This window comes from Centruroides vittatus, unplaced genomic scaffold (genome assembly GCF_030686945.1).
Source record: "Centruroides vittatus isolate TY-2023 unplaced genomic scaffold, ASM3068694v2 contig_347, whole genome shotgun sequence".
Taxonomy (NCBI): domain Eukaryota; kingdom Metazoa; phylum Arthropoda; class Arachnida; order Scorpiones; family Buthidae; genus Centruroides; species Centruroides vittatus.
The window spans coordinates 1,105,300-1,129,889 of NW_027122171.1; the positions used below are offsets into that span (position 1 = coordinate 1,105,300).

General features: G+C 29.7%; 1 protein-coding gene across 1 annotated transcript in view; it reads right to left on the reverse strand.

Moving 5' to 3' along the window:
• Nucleotides 1-16,770: 16,770 nt before the first annotated feature.
• The window catches only part of l(3)73Ah (lethal (3) 73Ah), a 35,691-nt gene continuing 27,871 nt past the window's right edge, over nt 16,771-24,590 (reverse strand). Inside the window, exons 6-9 of the mRNA XM_067269146.1 lie at nt 23,716-23,781; nt 19,094-19,320; nt 18,938-19,018; nt 16,771-18,859 (exon numbers count right to left, since the gene is read on the reverse strand). Coding sequence (XP_067125247.1) covers nt 18,815-18,859; nt 18,938-19,018; nt 19,094-19,320; nt 23,716-23,781 — 419 coding nt within the window. The 3' untranslated portion in view covers nt 16,771-18,814. The remainder of the gene's footprint in view (nt 18,860-18,937; nt 19,019-19,093; nt 19,321-23,715; nt 23,782-24,590) is intronic.

Here is a 24,590-nt window from a genome sequence, read left to right on the forward strand (position 1 = left end):
ACTTCGTTATTCGGCTTCATTCTTAATATTCATTTTAAGTCACCAGAAAAATCCTCACCGATTTGCTAATTCTGTAAATAAAAGATTTCTTTTAAATAAATTAAATTAAATCGATATTTAATTATTTAACCTAACTTTGTTACAAATTATTTAAAAAATAAATTTTTAAGATCTGTTATAAAGTAAATAGTTCTTTTTTAAAATCGCTCTTTTGTAGTCCCAACTGGGCCCTGCGGTATAAAAATTAAGCTACAAGTAACGAGCAATTATTTATTGTCACGCTGAAATTTTTAAATTAACGCAATTTACGTGATAAGTTCGTCTTACCCAGGTGATCACATTAGCAGGTTTCACAGTAAGAAATAAACGTTTCTTCTTATTTTAAGAAAAAAAAACACGCGTTTTCACGTTTTTTGTCCACGAGAACTGTTTTTAACAACTAACAAATAATAATATAATTTAATTTGACTTTAAATGTTATAATATATATATATATATAAGAATGTTTTTTGTTTGTTTGTTTGCTATACACGCCTAGGCCATTTGACCAAGTGCTACGAAACTCGCTAGTTACGTTTTTATACCCTTAACTTAAATATTGTCATACACCCCACTTTAAAGTATCGATTGCATTTCTATAAATCAATTAATTTTTATTTACATTCGATTTTCTGAGTTTACACGTAGCGTCATCTGTTGGCAAAAATTAACAAAATCATAAGATAAATGTAATTTTTACAAAAAAGGATAATTTAAAAAATATATTACATTTACTTAATTACTGCGACAAGTAGCATATAGCACTTGCCACTTTTTGTTTTCTGAGTGATACTTCCTTAATAAGTGCCCTCCAATAGCGGAATAGATAAAACTACCGAACTCCGGTAGTTAGTTAGTTGTGGGTTCGGGCATGGCCAACGGGCTGGCATGTGCAGTTTTCCGGGTTTTCTTCACGTTAGTAACATTTAAATAGGGGCCAGCTTTACATAAAAGTCTTCCTGGGATGCATTCCCCTTGGCAGATCGCGTTGCTGTAATCAAATAATCTAAACTAATTTTAACAAATGATTATTTATTGTGACATGGTCACAATGCTGGGCTGCAATTTTTCGTCACAATATTCTCACTTCTTTTAGTGGGTTTTGCCCCTGCACATCATACTTTTCCTGTTAGCAATAGAGTCAGGGAAGTTTACGTATTAGGAAGATCGATACTATTAAATTTTGGTGGTTAGACATCAAGGGGATAGGGAGATAGAGAGAACGGTGTGTCTTATCTAGAGTGGAATCGGATTTATATGAAGATTTTACTGGTTATAAACATTTACAATTTATTTTGTTTGTTTTTTTTTAAAATTCGTTTCGACCCTGAAAATTAAGCTTTTTGCCATTTTATAATAATAAATTTTATAAAAAAGGTTTTTAATAAAATATCGTAACAGATAGCGCCGCACATGATCTTAACTTGTTTTGCTGGAAAAGTTACCCAACTCATTGTTGGACTTTTAATAATTTAGAATCGGATTAAACTCGAAAAAAGAGGACAATTTTGTTTCAAACATTCTTTCTGGAAACTGCTGAATGATATGGAGTGAAACACAGAGAATAAATAAGAAAATATCTTACGTAACAAATGCTTTATTCACGTGTCGTTGACGTAGGAAAAACATAATTAAAATGTTGGCACAATAATCATTATGTAATTATAGCTGAAACTTGTTACTACCGTAGTATTTTTGTTGTTTAAACTCTTTTTCTTAACTTACTTATCGTCAATTTTATAATAACTGTCGTTTAATTAAAATGTCCAAATTGTCACTGTGATATTAAAAGAAGGTTTTGTTGACCAACGAGGGCAAACACGCAGAAAGAAATATACAAAATTAAAAAAATGATATATATTAAGTTGAAAAATAAAGCGAAAACATTGTAAACTGAGGGTACAAGTAAAAGTGTACAACAATGATGAAACAATACAGATTAAAATAATAAGTAAATAAATATATAAAATACAACGAAATATTAGTTCAGTCTTTGGTATCGTCGTCCATTGTGTTTAGAAGATACCTCCAAGCTTCTGATAAGCAAGCGGCATCCTTATGGTTTACGCACGAATTCTTAATACTGTGCTTGTATATGTATATTTTATCTAGAGTTTATATGCTTGCTGGTCCCTTACTGGCCTATATTCTTTAAAAGTCTAGCTTCGTTATAGTTTGGTGTATTGTCTGGGACAGTTACCATTATAACTAAGGTTGGTGTGGTTTTGCCTTTACTCACGTCATATTGCTCTCCTTAATTCTCGTGGGGAGCTTTCTGGAAGTGTATCCTATGTATTTGTTTTTTCTGTTTTCCACGCCTAGAGTGAGAGGTATTTCATATATATCTGGGACCGTGTCGGGATCAATTGGGTCTTTGTCATTGCGTAATCAGCTGTAAATAGTTCTGTTGCGCTTATATACGATACTTCTGCTGCTCGATCTGATGGTTTTTCCATGTGTATTGTCTAATAACTTCTTATAAGTCACCTGGGAAATTAGGGATGGAGGGTGTTTAGGTTTCTTTGGAAATCTGGCGTTACTGTATGTGTTAAATATATAATCAATAGTACATATGAGATAACATCGGTTCCTTTAATTGTGGTTATTTAAACCTTTTTAATGTAACTTTTATGTATGTTTTGTTTTATTATCTTTATAAAACACCAGCCAAAGAGGGACTCCAAAAGAGTCCGAAATGCATTTTGGGTGTATTGTATACATTTCACATTCAACCAAAGTAAAAATTCTTTATTCTATTATAAATTTAGATATAAAATAAGTTAAAAGTTTATTCGTAATATCATATTCACAGGTGGGATAAACCCTATTATTTAACAGAATTTTTACAGTTTTTGATGAATTGACTGGCTCCCATTCATTTTAAAAGAGGCGTACGGGTGGTCTGGTATAAAAAAATATCTGGTTGAAAAAATAAAAACTTTAAATTTAAGTTACTAAAAGTCTTAAACTAGTTTATAAATCTCTCATATTTAACAAATTATTAATTGGTACAATAATTGCACGTCTGTCATTAATTACTTAGATAAATTCCGATCGGATCGATAGCATTTGGCTTACATAAAGGAATGTAATTTCGTTTAATTTAGTGATAATCTAAATTAAGCTTTATAAATTAACGTCCCTTTGCATTCCCCGAAGAAAGTAAACAAAAAATGAACATTTTAATTGATTAATTTTTGAATTGAAATGACGTAACTTCCGATTTGCATGGGATGTTCGTCGGGCCTCCAGCCTCTTAGGTTTCGATTTTCATCTGTCTAACTCCGTTCTCGAGAATAAGAAGGACAGTGGAATTTATAGGTCTACAATTTTTCAAATTGCCCAAAAAACGATGTTATCTATTTACTTAAATGTTAACATATTCCGTTAATATTTAAGTACAACTTCAGACATTAGTATTAAATAATTATATAACTCATTAATGAGCAATTATATTATAATAAAAAGTATTTAAACTTGTACGCGAATACATATTACTATCATTATTAATTTCTTTCTAACAACAAATATTGAAATATATTTCTAACAAAGGAAAAGAAACATAGAAAATACATCTACCATGCCTACTTTTACCACACATTTTACATAAAGCCACAGTTAAACGATCAGACATATAAATATCAATAAAATATAGGCTGTTTGAAAAATTTACTCTTTGTTATTTTAAACATTTGAAAATTGAAAATTCCTATCGATTTGTAGTGAATAAACGTGTTGTCTTTTAATCCGAAATTCATGCTTAAGATCTCGATTTTGTTCTTAATGTATGTTTCCTCCAGATGCGAGATGAATTGTAAAAAATCAAGTATTAACTTTAATATTTATTCAAAATAATATGTAACGTGGAATTATGGTCTTGCATTTCCCGTATCTTTAATAACGCTATCGAATTTAACGTTTACAAAATAGAATATATTCTTTTCTATAAATATATTATATTTAAATAAAACACAATCGAATAATTTATTGTGATATCGTCACAATGCCGGCTGCAATTTTTACATTCCCTCTGTTATATATAACACAGGGAAAGTATGGCGATCGACCCCAAGATTTTTACATTTTTGGACTGAAGGGACTTTGAAACGTCGAGAAATAGAAAAAAAAAAGTTTGGGGATTTTTTCCTGCATGTATGGATGTTAATGTGGTAGGAGCACAATTTTGTTCATTTTTTTTCAAGCTGAATAACTACTGTGCTTTTTGTCGAAAATTTCTGAAATTTTGCAGGAAAGTTTGTGTATTAGGGTGGTCGATACTATTAAATTTTGGTGGTAAAAGGTCGCGAGGTGGGGAGTTAAAGGGTCGTGTGCCATACCTCGAGTAGGTTCGGACTTAATGACGATTTTACTGGTCATTAGCATTTACGATTTTTTTATAAAACCTATCCATACTTATGAAATGAAGCTTTTTGTCATTTTACGATAGTTAAAAATGTAAAATTTTTAAAATAAAATATGATAGGAAATGGCACTGTAAATGTTGCTGGGATAGTTAAGCAACTTGCTGGATTTTTTAATCATCCTTTAACTTAACCTAAGCTTTCTATATCTGGTCTCGATTTTCATCTCATTCCATTCTCGAGATTAACGAAGACAACGAACGACAGTGGGAATGTATACAGAGAGAGGTATGATGTACAGGGGCAAAATTCAGACCAGATAGAGAAAGCTGATTAAAAGAATTGTATCCCGGCATTGAGATGATGTCATTTTAAAGTTTGAATAAATAATCGATTGTATTTTGTCACGAAAAATTGACAAAAATCGACTGATTGGAAAGCAAAAATAAAAATTAATTGAAATAAATCCCGGTAGTATGAATGACAATTGAAGCGATATTGCACGATTTCCAAGAAGCGATCGAATGAAAGCTGAATTATTCCTCTTAATAAACAAAAGATTTCGATCCGTACAATACTTTATAATATACTGAATTAAAGGTTTAGAACTGTTAAGTAATTCAGAAGTTTTAATTAAATTGCGCGAAAGAAATTTCGGCATTAACAATAAAATTTAATTGTTTAAATGGGTTTTAAATATTCAAATTACACCACGAAAAATTTTTATAAAGAATATCTCTAGCTGATTAAATTTAAATAGAAATTCTTTTCTGTTATATAAGAAATACATTTTCGTAAGTTTTCTACCATAAACTTTACATAAATGTGCGACCAAACATGCAAATTTATAAAATATAGAAGCTAAATTTGAAATTCGTAAATATAATATTTTATTCGGCACTAAATAAGACGTTTGGCGCTAACAAAAATTACAATTTTGATAAAATCCGAAAAATTATATGAAAATGCGAAAACAAAATTAAAATGTAGTACGTTCGCCACCTCAAATTCAAAATTTTTTCCTTCAAAGCCGTTAGATAGATGACGGGCACGACTCTATGCGAACAGGAAAAGTATGATGTACAGGAGCAACCCGTTACTAACTTGAGATGGAGAGCACATATTTTAAATGAAATAAATTATTGAATAAATTTATTCCAAAAGAGCGAAGAGAAAAAATCCAGAAAAATAGATTTTTAATCATATTCTTAATTTATTCAATGTAAATTATACGTTCTCTACCTCAAATTAGTAGTGTCTTGCTCCTGTACATCATACTTTTCCTGTTGGCAATAGAGTGTATCCGTCATCTATATAACTCCTTTGGAAGAAAAGTTTTGAATTGAAATAACGTGAGCCTCCTGCCCCTAATATGGTCTTGACTTTCATCTATGTCACACTCTATAATAAGGAAGGACGGACAAACAAACAGATTTTTCAAGTTGCAACCCAAAAAAGAGGGATTATACAGGCTTATGCAAAAATATCGATGTACCAAAGCAATTCAAATGTTTACATAACACAGAAAAATGTATTTTAGTTAAATATTTGGAATAATACGATATTTTCATAAATTTCGTAATAAAAAAAAATAAAATTAACTTCGTATCGGTACATTTTAAATAAGTAAATTCTCAACGTTAGATAAATACTTAAGATTTTTTCTTACTTGACTCGCATCTCGTCAGTTCTCTTATACAAATGTTAAAGGAGTGAGCATATCTCTATAGTGGCGCCTCCAACATCCAGTCGCTCTACGTCATCAAAACAATAACAACAGAAAGCTTTATAAATTATTTATAATAATAATAATGAAATGGCCGTATTAAGCTGGCAAAATGTAAAGTAATTTCAATATTTCATTTATGTAAGAAAAAATAAATCGTAGAGAAATTCCACAAATAAAAATAGTAGTAACCTCCAGTAAGTAGTAAACAAATGTCATTACTTAAAATCCAAATGGTTTTATTAATTTATTCCGACAGACATTTGCGTATTTACGGCTGTTAATATTTATTCAACGTTAAAGCGTTTAGATTTAAATGAATAAACCCATTAGTTATATCTAATCTTCGTTGTTATGGTTACAGTCATAAAGTCGTCTTCTTTCCAAAATCTTACTCAAATATTTAAAAATAAATTTATATCTACGAAACCATTATTATTTATTTAATATTCGTAATATTTAAGCGTTGATTTTCGAAAGAATTTTTAATTAAAACTGATCGCCTGACAGTGAAAACTTAAAAAATGGATATACTTATTATATAAGAATGCTTTTCTGTATTATTTAAGTAATTTTAAGTTCTGGAATAATAATAATAATAAATATTTAAAAAAAATTATATTAAAAAATCCAGCAACCAGTTGCTTAACTTTTCCGGCAACTTATCTCCTACGATATTTCATTAATACAACTTTTTATATTTTTAACTATTATAAAATGGCAAAATGATTAATTTTCAGAGTAGGGATGGGTTTTATAAAAAATCGTAAATGGTAAAATCGCCATTAAGTCCGAGCTTACTGGAGGTACACACGATCCTATTTATCCCCTCATTCCTCGACCTTTAATCACCAAAATTTAATAGCATCGATCCCTCTAATAAACAAACCTCCCTGCAAAATTTCAATAATTTTCGACATCTTGCGGGTCATTTTTTGATCGATCGCCATACTTTCCCTCTGTTATATATAACAACTGGAAAAGTAAAAAGAAAGCGTATTAAATTTAAGCGCATAACGAACATCGTAAAGTTATGAATTATAATCCTGTTTACTTAATTTGTTTGAAACTAATATTTTAAAATGAATGATTATATAATAAATAAAAGTTAAAAAAATTGTTTTGAGTTTTATTTTAATAAAAATTATAGCTAAAAATCAATTATTACAACGATTGATTTATCGTCATAGTAACAAGACAGTCGATGCCTTTATAGATATATTAAAATAAAGGAATAAAATAAAATTCAAATTGTTATTAAAATAAATTGTTTATTTTACGTAAATTAATTATTAACAAAAGTTATATTACAGTAATAAAACGTAATTATTAATTTTATTGGGCTGCACTTCCTTCCAAAATCAAAAATCCTCTCCAGGTTCTCTCTAAAATAAAAAAAATAAAAAAAAAGTAATTTGAGTCTTACATCAAATTTAATGTAAATAATCCAATTTACAATGAAATTAATTGTCATTGAATATTGATAAATTCGAGTAAATAAATAATATAATTAAATTTTCTTAAAACTTAATTAAATCGTAATTTAATATTGAAAACGAATGATAATTATATTTAATTAGAAAAATTAAAAGTATTTATACTTTTAATTTTTCTAATTAGAGAAGTTTAAAGTATGTATTTAAAGGAAGAACAAATTGAATATACAATATGCTTTTAACTGCCATTTTAAATTTAAAATATTTATTAAATTTGAATTATTAATTGAACGGAATAGCCTATTTTGATAAAATATAAAAAAAAAATTCAAGTAAATAAGAAATAAATGTTATAAACCTTATTAAATATACGAAATGTAGTGAGTGTGCTTTATCTTATATTATTTTTGAAATATGCTTTGTTATTTGATTTAGACTTATTATAAACTTGGTATTTTCGTAGATTTAACATTGTTAAAATAAATTGAAATGAGTAAATATGATCCAATATAATAATGGAATATTCCTAATGCCTTTGCCATTATTCATCATTTTAAAAGTAGAAAGAACCAGTTTATTTTAGGTTTTTAATCGTATTTTTAATTTATTTAATTTAAAATATATACTCTCCACCTCAAATTAGTAGTGGCTTGCCCCTATACATCATACTTTTCCTGTTAGCAACAAAGTGGTGCCGGCCATTTAAATCCAATGGGGAAAATTTTTGAATTGAATTCACGTGACGTCTGGTTTGTACCGGAAGTTCGTGTATAGTTAATTGGGGCCTTCAATCCCTGAGACTTCCATATCTTGTCTCGACGTTCATCTATCTAATACCGTTCTCGACATTAAAGATGGACGGACAGGCAGTCCGTCTGTCCTTTCCAAGAAAATTTCTGCGAGTCGGAAGACTGATAACTATCGATTGACGTCGGAATAGCATTATGTGTTCACAATACACCATTAGTTACTATTGTTAACCCGTAGAACTGTAAAATCTTTGCATTTTAAACTATTGTGATGAATTCAATGTTACACACGATACGTAAAATTTGAATTTCCATAATGACATTTTTAAACGTTACTTTAAAAATTGCTAATACAATATTTAATTATTGTAATATTAGTTAATAACTTTGATTTCAATTAATTAGCACAATTTAGAATTTCGGTCGCGAATTTAAAAAAATCCAGCAACAAGTTGTTTAACTTTCCAGGCAACGTTTGGTAGCTCCGTCTGTTATCATAATATTTAAAAATTAAAATTTAAAAAAAAACTAAGTGGCAAAAAGTTTAATTTTATGGGTAGGGATGGATTTTATAAAAAATCGTAAATGCTAAGAACGACTAAAATCGTCAGTAATTCGTGTAACCCTATTACACGATCCTTTACTTCCCACTCCCTCGATCTTTAATCACCAAAATTTAATAGAATTGATTCCCCTAATACAAAAACCTCCCTGCAAAATTTCAGAAATTTTCGACAAAAAGCACGGTAGTTATTAAACTTCAAACAGTCTGAATAAAATTCTCCCCCATACGCACACTAACATGCATATATACAAAAATTGTTTAATTTATACACATAATTATCATTTTAATTCTAGAAAGAGCATCCAGTTTGTCTGTAGAGGTAAAATGAAAGTAATTAAATCGTTGTTAAATCATCTATAATTACATAATTTAAATTATTCTTAATTACATACTATAACTCGATAATTTATCTACGAATGTAGAAATCGAATTAAAGTGATTTAGAATACAAATGATGTAAAAACAATTTATCCTCCATAACGAAAGTAATATATATAATATATACTTTATATAGCCTATAAATTGTAGACCTATAAATTTCCACCGTCTCTGTCTGTCCTTCCTTAATCTCTAGAATGGGCTCAGATAGATGAACGTCGAGACCAGATATGGAAGTCTCAGGGGTTGAAAGCCCCGATTAACTATACAGGAACTTCCGGTACAAACCAGAAGTCACGTGAATTCAATTCAAAAATTTTCCCCACAGGATTTAAATGGCCGGCACTACTTTGTTGCTAACAGGAAAAGTATGATGTACAGGGACAAGCCACTATTAATTTGAGGTGGAGAGCATATATTTTAAATTAAATAAATTAAAAATACGATTAAAAATTACAGCTCGGCATTGTGACAATGCTCGTTATTTATTTGATTCTAGACCTGTCAATTTTATGTTTTTTTCCCCCGTATTTTCTGAACGGAGACGTAGGCGTAATAATGCGTATAATGAGATTTATTTATTATTATAATGGATGCGTTATTTCAAAACAGCATAAAATAAAATCTCATTTATGATAAACGCATTTAATAAATTACCAATAAGAATATATTCGTCAAGAACGAATGAACTTTGTTCATAATCAATGATAAAAAACATCACTTTGATGTCGTTGAAAACATTTATCGATGCTAACAAAAAAAAAAAAAAAAAAAAAAAAAAAAAAACTCCAGGAACGAGTTGCTTAACTTTCCCGACAACATTTGTTATCATATTTTATTTTAAAATTTCTTATATTATTAACTATTATAAAATGTTACAAAGCTTAATTTTGAGGGTAGGATGGGTTTTATAAAAAGAATTGTAAATGAGAATAACCGGTAAAATCGTCATTAAGTCCTATCCTACTGGAGATACACACGACCCCCTTTACTTCTACCCCCTCGACCTTTGAATATAAGTTATTATTTTAGTTTTACTTTATCTTTTAATAATAAATACTTCAACAAGGAAAAAGAAAAGGGAGAAAGGGGATTAATAGCAAAATTTATGTAGTAAACAACAGGATATTGTCTGCTATTTTAAAGTTATACTTTTTTGATTTTTGACCAATCTAATTAGCTTAGTAATCAAATTTTTAAAATTATATTTAAATATTTAAAGGTAATTTATTTACTTATTAGATTTAAGTAGATTATACGGTACGAGTGGAAAAAATTCTGCAAATCGAAATTTCGACATTCCCTTTCACCCACCCCTTCAGAAAATAAGATTATCGCTGTGCCGGGCTGCAATTTTTAATCATATTCTTGATACTTTATTAATTTAAAATATATGCTCTCCACCTCAAATTAGTAGTGTTTAGCACCTGTACATCATACTTTCCTGTTAGCAATAGAGTCGTGCATATCGTCTATCTAACTCCTTTTGGAAAAAATATTTGAATTGAATTCACGTGACTTTCGATTTGTACGGGAAATTGGTATATAGTTAATAGGAGCCTCCTGCCTTTAAGATTTCCATATGTGGTCACGGATTTCATCCATCTAACGCCATTCTCGTTGCATATTGCATTGAACCTCCGTTCTTCAGTTTTGGGAATACCTAAATGGAAGGGGATGTCGAAATTTCAATTTACGGACTCTTCGGAAAAATTAAATATATTTCTAAATTAACCCTAAACGGGTTAATTTAGAAATATATTTAATTTTTATTTAATTTATTTAGAAATATATTTAATTTTTATAATAATTTATTTCACCGATTGAAAGGACATTGCGATTTGGTGGAAAGATTTCTCAAACAAAAGTAGAAATAATTGTAATTTGAAAGAATTGGAACAGAAAACATCTTAATTGTAAAGGTAACTTCTACATTGGAAAGCGTTTTTAGCATCAGCGCCGGAAGCATCTATTAAACTCGCTCGATTCATCATTGATTAATTCTTCAGTTTGTTTGTATGTCTGTTCGTTTGTCTCTTCGGATGTGCAAATCAAATAAAATTAATTAAACTTTTATACAGAATTCAAACTCGAAAACGATTGATAAAATATGTTTTTTTTTTATTTTTGTTTATTTCTGAAATTTAGGATAAGATCGTAAAATTTTAATTAATTTATCAAAGCTTACGTTTATCATCTTTCCCGTTTAACAAATTAAATCAATTTTTTGGGTTGCAATTTTAAAAAATTGTAGACCTATAAATTTCCACCGTTGTCTGCCTGTCCCTCCTTAATCTCTAGAATGGACTTAGATAGATGAAAGTCGAGATCAGATATGAAAATCTTAGGGGTAGAATGCCCCGATTAACTATATATTTTAAATTGAATACATTATGGAAAGTGATTTGTCTGATATTGAAGATCTTGAGTCAGACAAAGAGAATCAAATATAGAAGATGCAACTCATATAGAAATTTTCAATATACATAGTACCAACATGTACATATTAACCCAGGATTATTTTAGTTATATTCAATAATGAACTTTAAGGCAATAAAGTACCAACATGGATAACATGTTTTTAGCAGGTTCTAGTATACCAATTGAAATTCAAACAAAACAACCAAATGAAAATGATGACGATGACACGCCTCTGAATCTTCGTCTTCAAAAACAAACAAATGGATTGGGAACAGACAAACTGAATCGATGTTGGCGTTTTAAAAACAAGGAGTCTATACACGTGCCACATGAAATGACACGTAAACAATAATGACAACATGCTTCCAAGGGAGCACAAAGATTCTGACAGTGTTCAAGATTCGGACCATTTGTGGATATACTTAGAATTTTTTGCAGATTGAGCCAGAGAAACACAATGCTGTGGATGAACTAATGATCCCATTGAAAGCACACACTGCCATGAAACAATATATAAAAAACAAACCCAATTATTTACGACTTCGAAGTGTACTTAGGGAAGGGGACAAATCTCAGCGATAATTCTTTGGGAATGAGCAGCAGTGTGGTTATGAGATTAGTGGAACATCTTCCACAGCACAAGAGTTATAAAGTTTCTGCTGACAATTGATTCAGCTCGTTTGAACTCACAGCAAAATTGAAAACAAAAGGAATATTTATGGTAGAAATCCTACGAAAGAATAGACTTGTAGGATACAGTTTGAAATATGATGGTGCATTGAAAAAGGAAAGATGAGGGTCATCTGACTAGAGAGTGGAAACCAAAGAAAACATCATGATTTTTAAATTATACGACAATAAGCCAGTGTACCTCATCTCGTCATATAAGAACCAAGAACCAATAGAAAGTGTCAAGAGGTGGTCAGTTGCAGCAAAAAAACATATAGAAGTTCCTTGCCCAGATATTGTAAAAGAGTATAATACATTCATGGGAGAGTTGATCTTCGTGATATGTTGGTTCAACTCTACCGTACTAACATCAAAGTTCGACGGTATTATCTTCGAATATTATTTCATTTCATCAATATGGCATGTGTGAATGCAAGGCTTTTGTACAGAAGGCACTGCAAACAAAAGAAGATAAAACACAGACTACTAATTAACTTCATCTGTGATATTTCTGCTGGCCTTCTGAAGAAGGAAACAAATGGAGCAAAGAAAAGGGAACAACTGTCAAATGAAATCAGCAAATCAGGAACAGTCCAAAAAGAGAAAATAACGTCCTGTCCAGTCCCTGATGTACAACATGATGACACAGGACACTTACCAGAACATTTGGACAAAAAAAATCGAGGTTCAAATTGTGTATAAAAAGTTATTCAAGAATCAAATGTACTAAATGCAATGTAGCATTATGCCTTAACAAAGATTAAAGAATTTCATATTAAATAATCAACAAGTGTTCATTTTAGAATCAGAATAAAAACAAAACTATAAATGTAAATTTTACCTTGTTCCTTAATGTAATGTCCTAATGATTCAAAATGGAATCATTAATAATTTAATAAAAATTAAAAGTTTTATCTGATATACATATTTTTATTCTTAAACATTATTATTTTTATAAGAATAGATATGTATTATATCAATGGTGCGGTTTTCTTTATATTGCTTTAAAAATTAATTCTTTAAATATTTCTTCAAAAAAATTGATGAAACTTCATAGGTTAAATCTTAAGAAGTTAACCGATGATTTTTATCTGGACCGCATTTTCATATTGAAACGACAAATAAGAAGACTACAAGGAAATACAGAACCAACTAAAGAATTTACCGACTGGAAATATTGATACAAGAAAAAGATCAGAAACTAAAAAAACTATTCGGATACCCAATGCCAAGTGAAAAAAAGAAGATGGGAAAGTAAGTTAATAATTAATAAGACAAATAAAATAATACCGAAAAACATTACAAACATACTGAAACTAGGACTAGAATACAATATGCCACTGAACGGTAAAGCAATTAATATAATATCCGAAATTGATAAAGCGGTAAATCAGATAAAAATAGAGAATAGGTATAATTTAAAACACCAAATAAAAGAAGACATTAAAAAAGTGAAAAACAGCACTAAAATAGGGGAGATAATGTTAAGAGATGGGGAAAAGATTATTCAAAAAAATGTACAATATTGAAAAAAATACTTAAAGAAAAATGATTTAAATATAATCAAAGCAGATAAAACCAATCAAATCATCATCATTGATAAAGAATGGAAAAAAATGAAAAAAATCTCAAATAATGTTAACGAATGATTTTGTTGAATTAACAGAAGAACCAAAAGAAGAAATAAAAAAATGGACGAAGAAAGAAATTGTATACACAAAAAAAGATAACACCAGCGAGAAAAAACAAATACTAAACTACGACGACATCAGAAAACCACAACTTAAGATACGTCAAAAACACACAAAGCAGGGGATATATGCTGACCATTAGTATATTTTAAACGTACAATATTATCCAATTTAGAACTGTTTATAAAGAAAAAACTTAAAATAGTCCCATATTCATACTACTCAATAAAAAACACCGACGAATTAATAAGAAAACTTGTGTGTGTAAAAATGAAACCAACATATAGGCTACTAAGTTTGGACATAATTTCTATGTACCCATCAATAAAATGGGAATTAATTGAAAAAAAGCATACACAATCTAGACATACATAGCTGGCTATTAGAATTAATAAAATACAGTTTTAAAAATATTTACTTCCATATAGATGAAAAAATATATAGACAGAAAAATGGTATTAGTATGGGAACAATAATCGGACCAAAACTTGCAGAAATATACATGAAAGAAATAGATACAAAATTAGCAAACCTAAATGGAATAGTATTTATGGCTGGATATGTGGATGATATCATAATAATATACGACAGAAATAACTAATAAAAATATAATATACAAGTATGCGAACACACTAAGCAATACTCTGAAGTTTGAAAGCGAAACAGAAAATAAAAATGAAATTAATTATCTAGACATAACTTTAAACCGGAAAAAAGACACTATCAATATAACACCTTACAAAAAAAAAAAAAAGCAATGTAGCTAAACTTCTTAATTATAAATCGTATAGTCCTATAACAATAAAAAGAAATAATTTTATAACGCCACTATCAAAGATATGGAACAGAAAATCTTAAGCTGAAGACAGAGAAAAACAAAAAAATGAATTAAATTTTTATCTTGAACAATTACCCAAACAGATTACTAAAAAATGGATAACTACATTTCTAAAAAACAGATTCAATGTTAAAAATAAGAATGAGAATATTACATATACGTAGGATACATATTAAAGGAACATTTGAAATATAGAGAAAAGTTTTCATGAAACATGGTGTTATACTAGCAGCCAAACTAAAAAATAAAATTAAAAACTACATCAATAGCAATAAAATTAAAAATAACGAAATACTAAACGAAGCAGGAGTGGTGTGAGATAAAATGTACACGTAAAAAACCAGCAATATATATTGGAGAAACAGTTGGCAACTCAACCAGAATAAAAGAACATGAAGCAGCAATTAGACTTAAATATAACCAATCACCACGGACAAATCACTGCAGCAGGTTTGGATGCACAATCAATGAAAAAAGTGTAAAAATAATCCACAGAGAAAAAGACAGTTATCTACGTAAATTCAAAGAACACTTCGCAATTTTTAATAAAAACAAAACCATAAACTTAAATAACGGCATGGAGATTGACAACGTATGGGAGGAAATGGGAGGGGGCTAAAGAGCAAGCAAACAGAAAGGCAGTTACAAATGCCTTAGGGGATACATCATCAACACCGCGTAGCTGTATTCTAAACATAAAACAGGTTAGTTAGTTCACTATTGTGTGAATATATCCAAATAATGGAAGTTGTAATTTTACCGTAATAATCACTGTAATAATTGTATTTATACCAATTTGTAGAAATGTAACACCTGATGAGGGGTGCAAGTTGCACAAAAAAATCTTGCACCCGAAATGCATAGTGAATAAAGAATAACGAAGATAACACTCAGAAGTTTTTGTCACTGACGAAATGCAGCCCAGATAAAAAAAAAACATCGGCTAACTTCTTCGGATTTAACCTATGAAGTCTCAATTTTTTTGAAGAAATATTTAAAGAATTGATTTTTAAAGCAATATTATTTTTTCCGGTTTTACCATCATTTATTCAGATTATTATGATCGATTTATTCCGATTGATTTTATTAAGAATTATTAATATTCACTTATAATAAGTAACGTAAATACGAGTCAATAAGAGATGAATGGAGACACGACAATATTTTGATACATGTCTGTTACAGAAAGTAGCTTTTAGGTATTTTTTACTTTCCCAGCTGTTACATATAACAGAGGGAAAGTATTGCAATCGATCAAAAAATGACACCCCAAGATTTTATTTTTGGACGGGGTATTCCCAAACAACAAGAAATTTAAAAAATTTTCGGGGTTTTTTTCCCGTTTGAGGGGGGGGCATAATTTTGTTCACCCTGTTTGAAGCTTAATAACTTCCGTGAATTTTGTCGAAAATTTCTGAAATTTTTCAGGGAGGTTTGTTTATTAGGAGGATCGATGGTATTAAATTTTGGTGATTAAAGGTCGAGGGGGTGGGGAGATAAAGGGGGTCGTGTGTGCCTCTGGTAGGATCGGACGTAATGATAATTTTATTGGTTATTAGCATTTACAATTTTTTAAATAAAATCCATCCCTACCCAGAAAATGAAGCATTTTGCCATTTTATAATCAGTTATTTCATTTGTACCTGAGCTATTTACATGGAAAATGTGACTATAAATCAAATAACGAAACTATAGATGGACAAGCACGTAGTTAATAAGTGTACCACTACAAAGTTTTTTGTAATTAAATGTATTTTAATACACAAACGAACAACTCTAGGAATGGATGTCTGTATGTTGGAATGTAACTTAAAACAGACTCGGTCAAAGAACTTTTGATTTTGAGTGATTGAGATTACAGAATTTTGTAAATACAATAAAAAATAAATTAACACTATTTATAAAACATCTGGAATAAATTTAATGATGATGTTAAAAACATATACACTTCAGTTACACAACTGGCCACACACTTACTGTACATGGCAGGAGGGAAAAAAAATACAAGTTCTGAAAATGTTGGCCAGCGTAATATGCATTCATTCTATATACAAATATGTGAAGCCGTCCTTCCTCTCTTAAATACAAACTGAATAATAATAATAATATAATAATAATAAAAAAAAGACATTTAAAACATTATTGCCATTTAAAATAATATATGACTAACATTAAAAACTTTGTATTTAAAGACAAGATATCTTTACATTTAATGATGTACATAACTATTAACAATTCAGATATTTTTTAAAAAAGTTGAGACAACAAGAAATATGTAATTTGAAAAAACCAAACTGCACAAATGACCATTCATGATGATGACTGCAGTGAGTGATATGAAATTTTGGGAAAAATGAAAATTCTGTAACATATAAAGCTTAGTTAAAAGTGGGATTTGATAAATATTAAATTAATGTTGACTAGAAATAACAGAAATACTGTAAACACAAATAATTAAATAGAGTTACGACGTCTATTTTGAGTTTACGAAGTGACAAATATTTGATAAAGTTTGTAAAAGTGATTGTCCAGATGTGATGCAACGGTAACCAATCTAACCGGAAAACAAAATCCAAATTAGCTATACCATATTTACTCACTTATAAAACAAGGTTTTTATTCATTTTTCGCTACTTCAAAAACCCAGGTTACCCTATATGCACAAGCAAAGGATTCTTTGTGTTTTTGCAATAATTTTTGTGAACCGTGTATTTGCATTTTTTACTGGATGATCACCGTTTGGTTTTAAAAAATAAACTATTTTATCTGGGTCGTTTGAATCGTTCTTGTGTGCTGTCAGGAGTAAAGGTGAATAGCAATAGGAAAAGTAAAGCTTTTGAATTGAATTCCGAATTGAAAGTCCAAAATTACATGGGAGCCCAATATAAGTTTTAATTCATTCCCGTGAAAACAGTGATTATTCAGATATCAGAATTCAGAGAAACTCATAGGTGTGGATTCGATGAAAAGTGGATGCGACTTAAGAATTGGCAAAAACAGTTCTTGATTGTCCAGCTTTACATGAACAAATTATGTTGTCGGTTTTACAAAATTTTTCCTTAAAGTTTAAAATGCCAGTAATTTTTGCAGGACAATGTGTGCATTTACGTTCATTTGATATTTTACTTGTGATTAAATGAAATAAAATTAGAATTGTATTAATAAATCTAATTTTCTTTATTGTCATCTAGTCACACCTTGTCCTATATGTGAGTAAATACAGTATGTATATTTTTATAAAAGAGGGGAATGAAATCATTTAAAATTTTTTACTATATCTTGTAGAATTATAGCAGTAATAAAATTCATTCATTCAAAATCTAAAACATTTTCTAAAAAGAAAAACATTATAATAAACATGTTTTTTTTTCCAAACCATGAAACAATATGGCACATATCCCTTACAACACTTCAGAACATATCAACAAACAGTACTGAGAATACTACTAACAAATGTTCTTTCACAAACAATATGCAACTCTACTGTTTATAAAAGGACGGGGAGACGTTTACGGTGAGCAACTATGTATAAGAATACTTTCATAAATAACGGAACGGAGGCTTCACTTTAGCTATTACTGCTTGCAATAATAGATATTTAATTGCACCTTCGACGTTAAAAGATAGACGTCTGTTATAAAATCAGAAAACATAGCTTTCTAATATGGAAATTAAGTAATCTATCTTCGTTTTTCTGAATCAATAACTGCTTGCGTCGGTCCACTTTAATTGATATATTTTCAAACAAATTTCCGTTCAGTTTCCAAGCACTTCAAAAGGTTTCTGGAGTAGGAAAGAAAATTTATCTGGCTGACAATACTGCAGAAAAAGTAACTTTATTGTTCTCATCCAAAATATGTTGTAGCGTTTGTCTATAATTTTTTTTTATATAACACAGGTAATGAGAATTATGTGTATGTACAATGACAATAAACAGCCAATCACAAATCTGCTTTTGGTCTATAGTATAATTTCAATGGAGGATCCTACAAAAATATAAATCATTTTCAACATTTATATATACAAAATTCACATATGGACAGTTTTATAAATTCAATACTTACTTTAAACCTCCATCTTGTTACGCAGACAAATTTTAACGTATGATCTTTCCCTAAAATTTCTTCATTACATAATATGTCAACCTGAAATTCAATAATAATAATAATAGTTATTTTAACAATAATTTTGATGTATATTTCAAGAAATATATGACTCACCTCTTTATATTTTTCTAAATTATTATATAACTTTTTCGCTATGAATTTTTTCAAATGAGTTATGGTTGCTTGAGCTGAACAACGTATGAATTTCCTCCTCATCTGTTTGAGGGAGCCATTTTGAGATTCTAATAATATATTGACTTGTTCGTCAGACTTGTGATAGTCAGAATCATCTTCCTTTGAAGACGATGCTTGAGAACTTGTTTCTTTCTCATTAACCCCAGCTAGAAAATTTAAAAAATATTCATCTTTCTTTAAATTGTAAAATGCATAAATAATTTTATATTAATTATGAATTTATTATAAATTAAACTGCCATTTTCTTAAATTATAACAACAGCTCAAGTGAAATTTATAATTTTCATTATAATTTATCTTCATCTATCAAAATTTTGGTTGTATCAATATAACTAATATAAGAAACTAAAAATTTCATAGGTAAGCTTTCAATACTGAAAATAATTTTTTTGTACTCTCTATTCTGTGGAGACAAAAAGGATTTTTAGCAGACTCATTGCAGGATTAACTGTGTACCAAGATAGTGAGGAAAACAGCCAACATATTCAGTCATATCAAAACAAAAATTCCTACACTCAAGCTCAGAGTGATAGGTCTTAAAACCTTGGTTATCCATCAATTAATAAAGTATCTTTATTTATTGAGTTTTAATTAGCAAACTTTACTTATGAATAATTCTGAAACTGGAGAATAAGAATTTCTTAAAAGAGAATATTTTTTTGTATACTTTATATTCTACGAGGGTAATCCCAAAAGTAAGGTCTGCTAATTTTTTAAATACAGAGAAATGTTTATACAAAAATAAAGTTCATATCATTTTAAAGCTTGAACATTTATCTATTTTTCTACATAATCGCCATATCGGTCAATGTATTTTTGTATGTGCTGTGGCAATTTTTATATGCCCATGTCATACCAGCTTGCCGCCATGTCGTGTTAAACCGATTGAAATTCATTGCCAATTGACAGAAGTGTGCGTCGAGTCATGCATAGATGTCAAAAACATCTTCAAGTGGTATAGGGAGTTTGTAGCTGATCATACTGAAATTCATGATGAAGAAAGAAGTGGGAAACCATCAATTTCCAATGAGACAGTCACAAAGGTTGAGCAAGCCATGTGTGAAGATTAGCAAATCACTCTGGATGATCTCTGCATTTTGGTTATTAGGCTTTCCCCAAGCACAATTCACAGGATTTTATTGGAAAAGTTGCAATATTGGAAGGTGTGCACAAGATGGGACCCATGACATGGTGGCGAGCAGGTATGACATAAGCATACAAAAACTGCTACAGCACCTACAAAAATGCATCAATCGAAATGGTGATTATGTAGAAAAATAGATAAATGTTCAAGCTTTAAAATGATATGAACTTTATTTTTGTATAAACATTTCTCTGTATTTAAAAAATTAAGAGACCTTACTTTTGGGATTACCCTCATATATTAAAAATATTTAAAAACACAAAAAAGAAAAAAATGTTTATTAAATAAACTGAAAAGGGATATACAGTAGAGCATCAATTATCCGAAACAATTCGGGACTGGGGTTGTTCAGATAACTGATTATGTATGAAAAAATATATTAACCTATCCCATGCTGAAATTCGTACAAATCCTGGCACTTAAGTACCCTCTCATGGTCACGCCAGTGCTGCCAGTTAAAACATGCACACTAACAAAAATAATATTGGAGTAGCCTAAGACATAGCCAAATATTGCAGTACCACAGCACTAGCGGAAATTTAAATTTGTTGATTGGAACGCTTTCGGTCAACCGATGTTTCAGTTGACTGATATTTGGATAATCGATGCTCTACTGGATATACTATTGGTTCTTAACCGTTTCACTTTTAACCATATTAACTATTGATACAATATATTTTTGAGGTCTAAAGGTATCTCCTAAAAAGAATTCAAGTTCTTGTATAAATTGTGAGAGAAATCATAAATTTAGCTTTGAATTCACACTATTACTGAGAATGTTAAATCTTATTGAAGATATTTTGGTAATATGTGCATATTTAATAGCATAAGGCTTTCTACCAGTTATTTTGAGTATTGTAGTTTCCATATTGAATATAAAGCTGTATACAGCAGAAACCTCATTATTTGAAACTCAATTATCTGAAAAGTTTTTCAAAAAAATATGTAGCATTGTACATACCACATAGACCGAACCTGCCATATAATTGAAAATAACTAAATCTTCTACTGATTGTAGCACCACAAATTAGGTCACTTACATAACATTAAGTTAGACTAATTTACCTTCAAATATAATAATTTAAATCAAATATAGTAATTACACTGCAATATTTATTGTTCACAAAACTTTAAATGCACAGCACCTAAAGCACAAAAACAAACTAGTTTCTGGATTTTCCAAAATTTGTTTATTTGAAAGATCCCTGGTTCCATCAAGTTCAGATAATTGAATTTCCAGTATGTGAATGTTTTTTTGGAATAAAAAACCATGACTGTGTTATCAGTTCTGTGTCTATAACTTAACTGAATACTATTGTTGTGTTCATGTTTTCAAAAGTGACTGTTGTTCAGATATTGCCAATGAGAGTCTAATCTTTGGTATGATCTAGTACAGTGATTCTCAACCTTTTTTTCATCATGGTAAACTTTTAATAATTTAAAAACTTGATGGCACACTCGGTTACTTCGGTAAGTACCGCAAGACAACTGGTGATGTCATAACAGTGATTTTTAAACACGGTTATTTAGGTCACATTTTCTAAATGTCTTGGTAACTACTGGCAGTTACGAGTAACACTGGTTACAATATCCAAACTTGCCCTAGGAAGGTAGAACTGATTAAACTACTTGTCTGACATCACTTAGGTATGGGTATTTGCAGTGGCAGCATACTAAAGTGCCGTGGCACAGTGGTTGAGAATCACTTATCTAGTGTTTCTGTGTGTTGATGTATCAATACTTGATCTGTTATTTGTTTGCTATATTTGAGTGTTGTATGGGGAATAAGATTGTTGTGTATAATTATTTTCTGGTCAACAACCTTGGCTCTGTAATTGTGAGATGTGTGAATTTGTAATGTTAATGTCTGTTTAGAATTTTGTACTAATGTAGTAAGTACAGATGAAGAATTAATTTATTTCCTGTGTCTACATCACTATATCACCCACTGATCTGATTTTCCAGCTAAAGACTGGAAAATCAGATCAGTGGGTGATATTTGCAAGGGACCGAATTTTAACTGAAGTACTTAGACTGGTTTGTTGTGCGTTGTTCATTGTTGTTGTTCATGTTTGAGTAAAATGTCATATATTTGTGATACAATAGTCATATCAGGCAGTGCTACATTCGCCAATAAATCTAAAAACATGTTTTGAATACATATAGTAATTAATTAAATTGAAAGTAAACTATTAAAAGCAAATAATCATTAAATGAAATTTTAATCTTTATTAATTTAAGTCTGGTTGCAAATCTGTCCCATCATTGCAGATCACAAGTTCAGAAATGCTGTATTATTGCATTTACAGTAGAGAATCGATTATCCAAATACCAATTGACCAAAATATCGGTTAACTGTAAGGTTTCAGTTGGAAAATCCAATTTTCCGCTAGTACTATGGCACTGCTGCACTCCCCCCTCTCTGCCAATGTAAACCGTAAGCCTACTTTAATGTACTACTTTATGTAAGATATGTATTTGTAAGATATGTGATACGAAATATATACAGTACAGTTCAGTGTTTAATATACTTTTTCATAAATGATCAGTTATCCAATCAACACCAGCCCAAATTGTTTCAGATAATCGATGCTCTGCTGTATTTATAGATTTTCTTTTTCCTTGCAATAGTAGTCAAAGAAGACTGGAAAACTTTTCAAATGTGAGCCTCTGCCTAATCCAAGAACAGAGTCCTCATTAACCCAGATGATGTCCATGCTAATAACATATTGCAAATGTGTCAAAACCCTTTTTGTTTTCTCCACAGAAGTAGGTGTGCTTATATACCCAAAGCCAGCTGTTTATAAATTAGCCACTTTAAAAATGTATAAAAGGGATAGCTGCTAAACAGACCCTGTTTAGCAGCTATCCACTCTGGATCATATGTTGCTTGAGGGTCACTCTTTGCTTTATTTCTCCTACTTTTCATTGGCAAGGGTATCCCTATTGGAAACTTATGCTCTATGGTTTGTTGAAACTACTGAACTCTGTCATCTCAACAAGGTGGTGACTAATAAGACAGCTGTTAATACATTCAAAGTAAAAATAAACCAAACTGTCACATTTTAATCTATCTAAAACTATGTACTTAATATGTTATTATATTAATATATTAAGTACTTACAATAAATTATAAGAATTAATATATAACTAACTATAACATTGATTTCCAATTTGATGACGTAAAAACATCTGTATTGTCAAACTTAAAAATCAAACACAACAAAATGTTTTATATTTTTTCATTCTCAGTTATGTTTATGGTTATCTGCTTAAGAATTGTTTTAGAGATTAGATAACGCATTAGTAAAAAAAGTAGTATTTTTAATTTTTAATTTAATTATACGCTACAGGTTTCATATTACTATATTAATATAGTCATAAAAGATATACATACAAGGTGTTGCTTTTGGATATGGTAATCCTCTCCTCCTGTAAAACTCTTTCTCTCTCTTGATTTCATCTGAAAAATATTTCATTAGCTTTTAGATATAATTATCCATATTATTTTAATAAATAATCATGGTCATTATTTTTAGTAATTTAACATTTCTCAAACGTAAGAAGCAGTACACCTTGTATAATCCAGCAATATATTTAATTAACCAAAAACATTTGACATACTTCCATACTTCTTCAGTTGGAACATCAAACTTAAATGGAAAAAAAACATTCCAAAAACATATTAAATGCAATAGAAATAATTTAAATTAAAAAGAATGGAAAGAATTTCTAAATCAATAGAACATTTGTACAATTCAAATATAAAGGATTAAGAAATAAATAAATATCAATACAACAACTATGTAACATGCAAAAACTGGATTTAATTAAATCCAAAGCATGTCACGACACCAGTAATATCCAGTGCATAATATACTAAGTAAAAATAATAAAAACAAACATTTTTGACAATTTTTAAATTATCATCTTCAGGTTAAAACATAAAGTTAGTTATACACATTCTCAATTACAACATAAAGAACACAAATTTGATGATAGCACTATTTGTTAGGACATCTCCCCATCCTGGCTATTGGAGATAACCAAGTACGGCCCTATGTATGCTCCACATCCTTTACAATCTAAATTGGAACACTCTCTCTGACATCAAAAATTTGATGGATGAGACCCACAGGGAATTTTTTAGCTGGAAAAGTCTTCACATTACACAACTCTTCCATCCATCCCACAAATAGATCCATTTTGACTGCCATCTGAACTTCCAAGAAATGATTATCCACCAACAATAACATCATTGTTAAAGCTGAT